The 10,066-nt window shown below is 40.4% G+C and overlaps 1 protein-coding gene across 1 annotated transcript; it reads left to right on the top strand.

The window, feature by feature from the left end:
• Window positions 1-320: 320 nt before the first annotated feature.
• On the top strand, window positions 321-6,412 carry si:ch211-127m7.2 (uncharacterized). The gene is made up of 3 exons (XM_020473575.2): window positions 321-683; window positions 4,582-4,687; window positions 5,012-6,412. Exons 1-3 carry the CDS (start codon window positions 562-564, stop codon window positions 5,366-5,368), a joined length of 585 nt encoding a protein of 194 aa, XP_020329164.1. The 5' UTR covers window positions 321-561; the 3' UTR covers window positions 5,369-6,412.
• Window positions 6,413-10,066: the final 3,654 nt, after the last annotated feature.

Genomic DNA, 10,066 nt, shown 5'->3' with positions numbered 1-10,066 from the left:
CCTAATGGCAATTACCGGAAGACCATAACGCCTCACCAGCAGAATGTCGACCAAACGTGTTCACGTTCTATGGTGCGTCACGCGGTTGCTAAACTAATTGTAACGCAATCCATCCTTAACTTGGCTATTTTCCTCGAAAGTACGCAATGTCACGATTCCAAAGCTATACGATATTACAGACAAGTTAATTATCTCATATCTCGTGAAAGATTTTCAATGTTGTACTTCTTGTTGACGAAATTCATGCTAATGGCTGTTTTTTGGAGCTGGCGCTCAACTGACTCCTTAAAGGAGATTTCTAATTGTCACAGAATCGCCCAGAATGCAACGCGCGGCCAATTGACGACGCGTTGGCAACGCACACAAGGGGGCTTAATACGATACCAACGGAGTTTCCCATCTCCTCACAAGTATATCCTCCCTACGGCTGCGGACGTATCAAACCGGAAAAAAATAGAAGTTGTGAAATGACATCGAAAATTCACGGAGTTGTGATTTAAACACGGTATTTTAGTCGTATTTCTGTACTACTTTAAACTGAGCATACAGTACATTGTTGACATGGCAGGAAAGCGGCGGGAACTACCGTCTTGGATGGCAAGGAAGGATGAGGACAGAGTGAAAGATAAGGAGACACTGAAGAGGATAACTTCAGGCAAGAGAACGAGGAAACGAGTTGAAAGGTGGGCAGTGTAGTTTCATCAAAGGACAAATTAACCTGATATTCTTGAGATATGAAATAATACCTATACTATAGGTGGGCAGTGCCCTTACGAAAAACATTGCAGTCAGAATCAGTTGCGGTCAGACAGTGCCGTTTAAGATTAGGACGTTTTTTTTCATGAGCATGGCTTTATTTCTATTACAGAATATTGGATGACACATTCCTATTCCATTCACCCAGTTCAATGTTAGTTACAGCGATAGGTTTCGGCTACTACATGATACTCGAATTTCCCCTATATCCATCATGAGGTTGCTACAACCTAGCCTATGAATGAAAGTTTACAACGTAGGGTGCACACAGGTGTGACACCTCTTCGCTTGTGGACTTCAATGCACAACACATCAGCTGTATGTGACCACACAGGTGTGACACCTCTTCGCTTGTGGACTTCAATGCACAACACTTCAGCTGTATGTGACCAGGCGAAAAAACCTTCCCAAGCCAAACCCCTATACACAGCCTACATCGTTGTCACCATATTAGCTGGAGTATATTGGCTAAAGTAACGTCATAGTCAGCCTAGCTAATGGAACTAAGGCGTTAGTAAACCCGCTACAATCATAGAGTAACGGCACAGTCAGTAAGCAGTTACAACGGTGGGCCCTGGTGGCAATAATTTATAATACCAAAAGCTTTCGTTGATTTGGAAGAGTTCCTGTGTTGTGTTGGAAAGCAGGTTGTTTAGGTAGGCTAAACTAGCTTTCTGCATTTGCTAGCTAAGTAAGTGAAACTGAAAGTGGAAAAAATGACAATCCCCCTCTATATATTTTTCTCTTGCTTCTCCTTCATTTTGGAAGAAATGTATTTGTTAACTGTTGTCTTTCTCTCTTTGAGTCAACTACTCACCACATTTTATACACTGCAGTGCTAGGTAGCTGTAGTTTATGCTTTCAGTACTAGATGAAATATCTGATCCATTGATTGGGTGGACAACATGTCAGTTCATGCTTCAGGAGCTCTGATAGGCTGGAGGACGTCCTCCAGAAATGGTCATAATTACTGGGTAAATCAGGGTTTCTTAAACTTTTTCAGCCTGGGACCCAAATGAGAAATTCAAGCTTAGGAAAATATGCAACTATAAATAAATATTGGTACATTTCATTGCCCTTATGCCTAAAACAAATGCAATATAGACTAAAACAAATAACATTGAAATTAAATATCCATATAAATATCTATTCAGGTTTATTTTCCACCATTAAAAACACTCTTACATATGTTGGAACTTTTCTAGGTTGCTTTTCTAGGTTGCTTTTCTAGGTTGCTGTTAAAATACAATAAATCCTTTTAATTCTGAACTGGAATAAACTTATTGATCACATCACACAGATGTACAACAGAACACACACACAGGCAGTTTTTGATGTGCAATTGTAACAGTATAGCTTCCATCCCTCTCCTCATCCCTACCTGGGCTCGAACCAGGGAACCCTCTGCACACACCGACAACAGTCATCCTCGAAGCATTGTTACCCATCGTTCCACAAAAGCCGCGGCCCTTGCTGAGCAAGGGGAACAACTACTTCAAGGTCTCAGAGAGAGTGATGTCATCGGTTTGAAATGCTATTAGCACGCACCCCGCTAACTAGCTAGCCATTTCACACCGGTTACACAACCCTAAGTAACAGTACAGATGAAAAATAATCAGGCCTACTGTACATCTTACTGTATAAATTATTGTTGAAAGAAAGTCTAGGTTGGAACTGTTGCTGTTAAAATACAATACATATTTTTTATTCTAAACTGGAATAAACTGATTGATCACATCACACAGATGTAGACCAGAAAACACACACACACACACACAGTCCTAATGAGAGGTGTGTAGCTGGTTGAAGTTTTCAACAAGCATGTATATTCTGGGCTCCGTTTTGATGTACAGTAGGCCTGATCATTTTATTTTAATCTGTACTATTACTAGGGTTGCACTAACAGTAGCTTGCTTGCTTTGGTGAATGTTAGCTATTAGCTGTGTACAAGGCCAGGGGATTGTTTGAAAGAGAAACTCACATCTACTACGATGAGAGATAGTTAGTACTCCCTTTTTTCTGCTTATAATCAATCACCTGTTATAAAATGACAACAATGCCTTGCTAGCTGACTTACTTTTCTATTGTCGAATCAGTTTCCTGAAGCATTCTGCTCTGTTCTCAAAGAACTCCCTGGGTTTGCCATCATGCTGCGGATGTTTGGTCAGGAAGTGTCGTTTTATTAATTTGTTAGTTTTGAGAGACTCATTACTAAGCACTTCCCCACACAAAACACATTGTGGTCGCTCCTCGTTACAAGTTTGTATGAAAGAGAGAGAAACTCATCGCTGCATATGCGTTTCATGACAATTGAGCTCAGTCAGAACTTGTGTCTAGCATGAGTCCATTTGATGACAGCGGTGAGTGATGGCAAGTGGGAATGACAAGTCAGTGGCAGACAGCGCATCATCTGCTGCTGAACGACAGCGCTGCATTGTGTGTGTCGCGGAGTGATCTTCAAGAAAACTACAGAAAAAAGATCTGGTAAACCGCGAAGCACACGGGCATCTCCCTGTCACACTTGTGTAGCTGCCAAACAGAGCAGAGACCGCTGCTGAGCAGAGACTTGGCCAAATCAATTCCTGTAATTAATTATACATTTACTCTGACACGTCGCGACCCACCATTAACAGGTCCGCGGCCCATACTTTAAGAAAGGCTGGTGTAAGTCTATGGAAGGGGGTGAGAACCATGAGCCTCCCAAGGTTTTGTATTGAAGTCCATGTACCCAGAGGAAGGTGAAAGCTAGCTGTCCTCCGGCTACACCATGGTGCTACTCTACAGAGTGCTGCTGAGGCTACTGTAGACTTTTTGCGAAATGTTAGGGTTGCATCAATTCGAATCTGGTATCAGGATAAATATGACATTGAGTCACCGATTGTATGCTATATATTTTTTATTAGCTAAGCAATAAGTGGTAAATGCAATTTACCTCGCAGGGCAAACAGAGAACTGAACTTGTTCCTGACAAAATTATTATAATATACTCTGACAGAAGTAGTTCCTGCTTCCGAGCCGGCCTGTCGCAGAGTAGAGCCTGGGCGTGGTTTAGACTCACCCAGCCTATCGTTGATTGTTGGCGAACGAGCTGGTACCAGCCCCCGGGCGCTCCAGTTGATAGATGTACGGTAACTGTTGCTGTGTAGAATATCCATGCGCTCACACCCTAGACACCGTTATCTGGTTCCTGTTAGAACTCTTGTTAGAACTCAAACTTAGAAATAACAGGAACCAGTCTGTTTAACTGCCTACGTTCTGTACGTGTCTCCCACAACTCATGATAGCTGCCTACACCTCAAGGCCAGCCACAGCCTTTCCGCTAGTCACACCATATGTTGCAAAATGTAGCTTTTAACATACACAGACACCCCCATGATAGGCCAAGCATATTTTCAATCCTCACAAAAATAGTGTGTTTTAATCAATTATTTGATGTGATTATATTTATAGTTTTATCTAAGAAGGATAACTTTTAAAATGTTTTACAATTGTAATTTTTTATGAAATTCACTGAGGAGAATGCTCCTCCCCTTCCTCCTCTGAGGAGCATCCACTGGTCAGAACGCAGTATAGCTGCAATACACTGTACTGCAGTTATATATTGCTTCCAAAATCATTTTTTTACTGCAGTAATTTTGCAGTTTATTCTGAAAAATACCACAGTTAGTGCAATTTTACTGCATTTTCAAAACGGCAATTGTTTTCTGTAGAGTGTGGTTTCAACCACTAACTTTTCTATTTTTCAACTAAAAGTAACCTGATGGCTATATGAAAAGCATTCGTTTTCTGCACATAGGACTTAATTTTCCCTCTCTTGCTGTCCAGAGTGGCCTTCTACTGCATGAATGAAAAGGAGCTGGTGGAGGCAGCTGTCAGTTATTTGAATGATTTTGGAGGTGGAGAAGATGGAGCTCGTCATGATGACAAACAGGTGATGTTCCATAGACTGGGCGATGATTCACTGAGGGGTAGGGGGGGGGGGGGGTTGCAGCTAACTAGCTTAGACCACAGTATGAAGGACCTCTAGTGGGGACCCCCAGCTGTTATTTGATCTAATCCAGAGCTAGCACACCTGATTCAACTCATCAGGTAATCATCATGCCTTTGAATAGGTGACTCAGGTGAGCTAGTTCAGGGCTACAACAAAATTGTGAAACATCTGGTGGGGAGGTTTAAATCATTCCTAGTGGATATAACTGAGCTATTTCTGTCTGTTTTATCCAATTCACCCTGTATATTACATTCATTCCTACAGGTCAAAAGGAGTGTGGTGGGCTGCTCTATGAATGCAAAAAACAACTGTGTCAGGGAGAAGAAGAGGAGGCTGTCTGAGTTGGACGTGGTGGCGGAGTCCTCAGACTCTGATGCACAGGAGAGGACGTATGTCTCAGAAACGGACATCGATGTAGCCGAGGAGGACACTCTACTGTACGCTCAAAACAACAACACAGAGCAGGGACCTGAGGGTCAGAGTTCAGGACCAGGTCACGACGATGCTGATGGTCCAGGGGATTTGGCTCAGGATGTTGGAGCAGAGGACCACTCACGGTCACAGTCTCCCACAGCAGACGATGATGCCCTCAGGCTTGTAAGGGAGATATTCTTCACCTGATGATAAACCACAGAACACTTTGAGATGCTTTCCTTACAAACTGAGATGGGGGGGATACAGTGAGGTCATGTAGACTAGAGTGTATTAAAAATAGTCAATGGGGGCAAATGGGACCCATAACATGAATGATTTCCTTCTCTGCTAATAGTGGGTTCTTGGTAATGTTAGTAAATACATCTCCATTAAAAGCATTTATGAGTACAGGATTAGGTTTAATCTGTGAAGTGTTTATGCACCGTCTTAGAAAAGGCATTGGGCCTAAAAACTGTCTCACTAGGTGCAACTAATGATGTGTACAATATTAGGCGCAACTGCTCAAGATAGTTTCCCCTTTAAGAGCAGTGAAAGGGCAATGACATACTTTGTAATAGAAACAAAAATATATCATTTTGATTGAAGAATAAAAATGTGGATACTGGGATATTCTAAAGGCACTTTTATTGATTCAATGAATTTTATTTGTAAAGCTGCAATATGTCACTTTTTTGGTGACCTGACCAAATTCACAGAAATGAGAGAAATCTTTGTTGACCATCAACATAGGCTTATGATCAACAGGCATGTCATACACTTCACAATTTTGATGAAGAAATCATGTACATTTGAGACTCGTGAGCAAAATTGGTGGTTTTAACTTAACAATGATTATAAGGTAAAGTAGGTTATCACACTCATTTACTGGAACATGACAGTTAGCCAAAAGGTATGCAATATCTTTTTTAATTACTTAGGCTAGTGGTCGATTTATTAAAATGACTGTAGCATTTTTGTCGTCAACATTACTGACCACAGTACAGTAGGACTATAGTAGTAGTAGTAGTCAAAGAGTAAAGTATCTCTGTATCAGAGTTTATATTGGAAACTTAATTTGATTTAAAATATGCATCTATGTACAGAACAGAACACAAACATGAAAACAGACTAAATAAAGTTATGAATAGTATGTTTTGAAAAACATTATATAGACAGTCATTTAAAATGTACACCCTTTTGGTTGATCATGTTGAACACATTGAAGAACTTGAAATAAACAAATCAAAAGTTGACTTGTTTTTCCTGACCAGCAAACACGTTTGTGAGGTCAGTTAGGGTTTGCTGAACATTTCCTCTTATTTGAACACTAGGGAGGACAATCCCTTGTTGGTTACCAGCAAGCCTCTCCACTGGGTTATTAGTTATCATTGGATGTCGTCTTATCTCTTAGCTGTCGCATCCCTGTCATCCAGGTCAGTACAGCTGCTGTAACCAACTCAGCATTAACAAACACACAGACATAGTATCCTGCTGTCATACCAGCAAATGACACATAGTTAAAGTGGAGCCCCACAAACACACAGAGGCCCACAAGCATCAGTAGGCTGGAAGCAGCCAGACAGCTGACACTGAACCACAACACCCCTCTGTCATCACAGCAGACTGCAAACAGAAAGGCCATGAGGGCAAAGGGCACCAGCACCAGTGGAATATACAGACTCATAATGACCAGAACCCTGAGGATATCCACTAATACACCAGCGGTGGTAGCCATGTGGTTGTGTTGATCATCACAGGTAACTCCAACATCTTGTCCCTGGAGGCAGAAGTTGAAAGGGCTGATGTTGGCCTCACTAGAGCTGACCAACTGGCCTTGTAACACGATGAGGGCGTAGAGCTGCTGGGTGAGGATGAAGACGAGGAAAAGAGCCACCGGAGGCCAGCAGCGTGGAGGTCTTCTGGTGCTGTGCTCCATGGTTGAGAGAACCATCACGAGGAGCCTGTAGGAGTCAGTGCACTTTCACTACCTCTTCTTGCCTCGAGTTGGGGTACTGTGGAGAAAGTAAATAAATAAGATAGAGGGGTCTATACTTGGACATGAGAAAAAGTTAAACCTAACATTTTTCTCAGTCTCAAAATGTGCATCAACCAATTACAATCCTGAACGTAGTTGCATGCGATGGGACCAGCTACAATGTAGTGTTCTATCAGATAACCTGCCACATGTTAGCCCTATGCTAACCTCACCAGCTGACAGTGATTTCCTGTAACAAATTACACATCAGCCTATCAAAGATCTTAAAGGCCCAGTGCAGTCAAAAATGTGATTATCCTCTTTCCACACTACGAGGTTAGAATAATACTGCGATTAAGATGATAATGCCCTCAGTGTACGAGCCGTTTGAAAAGACCAACAAAAATTTCAGCACTTTTTGGTGTGATGGAGTTTTGGCCTGCCTAGTGGCCAGTGATGTAGTGCAATTCCTTTAGGTGTTTTCATCAAGCTGTCATCAAGGCTGGCTACTTTGAATGATCTCAAATATATTTAGATTTGTTTCACACTTCTTTGGTTTCGACATGATTCCATGTGTTATTTCATAGTTTTGATGTCTTTACTATTACAGTGGTTCCTCCTTTAAAAGTTGCGTCATACTGCGGCACACCTTGCGGGCTGTTGCAGCATTCCGTGGAACGTTATCTATTTGTCAGCCATTTTTTCTGTTAACGCAAGTTATTGCTAGTTTGACCACCAGAGGGCATCTTTGAGAAGCATTTGGTAGTCTTCCATATTGGCATTACCAGAGAATTTAAGACCTTTTTTTGTAATAACATAGTATATGGGATTGATTTTAAGAAATTTTGCTTAATTAATTTGATTAATATTGTGGTGTTTCTATTCAGAGAAAAACAAAAACCATCAGGGTTTCCATTAGGATGGGAATGGAAAATATGGTGCTGTACAACAGGAGGAAGGATTAGGCTGTCCTTGTAAATAATCATTTGTTCTTAACTGACTTTCCTAGATAAATAATGGAGCGTAAGAGCATAACATTTCTGCACCCTAATTTTCTAATTATTGTCTAGCCAATACCCAAACGGAGATTAAGTGAAAATCAAAATCAAGACTAGTCCCCATGCTTGCCCCAGAGCAGAGCGAAACAGCGCAAAAAAAAAACAGTCCTAACCTCAACATCCTCTTTAAATAAATACCATTTAACAGCACATTACTCAACACTAGTGAGACTAATTTCGCCTACAGAATATCGAAAAAAAAAAAACTGTTTTTCAATGACGTGACTCTCCTCCAATAATTACATTTAGAGGATTGGAGGACACAATTATTATCTATATTCTCAGATATTCTCACAGATCTTAAAGGGGTGTTTATATAATTCTAAATTAATTCATAATTATAAAATCGCTTTGTCTAAAAAGTAACGATATTTTGGAGATTTCATTTTAATTTTAGAGTGAGAAAAAGGCAATTCTTGAACATGGGGTGAGACATTCTCACTAATTTGTAAATAAAGACAGTTGTTATTTCAAATTATTTATTTCAGGAGAAACCTAAATTGATTATTTAGCAGACATCACTTGCTTATGTTCATGAAGACGACGAGCAATCGGCAAAGGCAATCTGCTGGCATTACGGCACAACATCACTCTAATTACAGTCAGAAGACATTTGAAGAAACTTGCATGGACTCATGGAAAGGCTCGGTAAGAAATTATATATATATATATTTTTTAAAATCAGAACATTAACCCTGTGTGTTCGCTTGTTTTGTACTGTTCTGTAGTTTCAACCCTACGATTTGTCTGACAAACAAAGAACTTTGCGTCCTGCAGGCCCAGATCAAAACTTGCGAGACATTCAAGAATGTCATCTTCACAGACAAATCATCCGTGGCCCTTGAGCAATTTTCTCAAAATTGCTACAGAAATAAAGGGAACGATCAAGAAGGTTAACGGAAGCATAAAGATATCGATGAAGAAATGCTGTTTTGAGTTAGATATGTAACACTTTAGAGTACTTAAGCATCGAATACATTACATTGCAAGTTGAGAGATTTCCACAACAGTAGCCGGGCTATAAAAAGTCTATTGTCCTGCTAATAGGAAACATTTGCATGATGTGTTTACAATAAAGAATGTAGCCCAATGTCACACACATTGTGTTTACACAAACTTTTAGAGTTTGAGATTTACAAATGTGCGCTTTCATTATTAGTTACATTGTTTCAGTTCGAACGTGCAGACTTTTTTTCTTTAAATTATTGTTTTATGTAGGATGCTACATTTTTGACCAGTTGCAATTGTAAGTAGGACAAATTTAAAAAATCCTACTTCTATTAGGCTGTTATGCCTCAGACTATCTCAGCCAGTTAAGTTATTTTATATAGGTCTAGGCTCCAAAGAAATAGACTCCAATTAAGCCCTCTTGTTGTTTGTAAAGTAAAATTAAAATGAAGATTGTTGAAATGAAATGCTCAACTGGTGTAGGTTTTCTCCATCTGTTGGTGTGCAACACCTGCATAAAACAAGTTATCTATATTTTTAGGCACCAGCCACTGTTCACCCTCCTATTGATTGTGCTGCAGTTGCCACCAGTTGTTTTTATAAATGGAACCTTTATTTAACTAGGCAAGTCAGTTAAGTACAAATGCTTATTTACAATGACGGCCTACCCTGGACAAACCCGGATGACGCTGGGCCAATTGTGAGCTGCTCTACGGCACTCCCAATCACGTTCGGATGTGATACAGTCTGAATTCAAACCAGGGACTGTAGTAAAGCCTCTTGCACCAAGATCCTGCGCCACTCGGGAGCCATGACAAATATACAGTTGAAGTTGGAAGTTTACATACACATAGGTTGGAGTCATTAAAACTCGTTTTTCAACAACTCTACAAATGTCTTGTTAACAAACTATAGTTTTGGCAA

This window comes from Oncorhynchus kisutch, linkage group LG3 (assembly GCF_002021735.2).
Source record: "Oncorhynchus kisutch isolate 150728-3 linkage group LG3, Okis_V2, whole genome shotgun sequence".
Lineage (NCBI taxonomy): Eukaryota > Metazoa > Chordata > Actinopteri > Salmoniformes > Salmonidae > Oncorhynchus > Oncorhynchus kisutch.
Note: the sequence above shows the minus strand (reverse complement) of the source record. Positions and strands in the feature narration are given on the sequence as shown.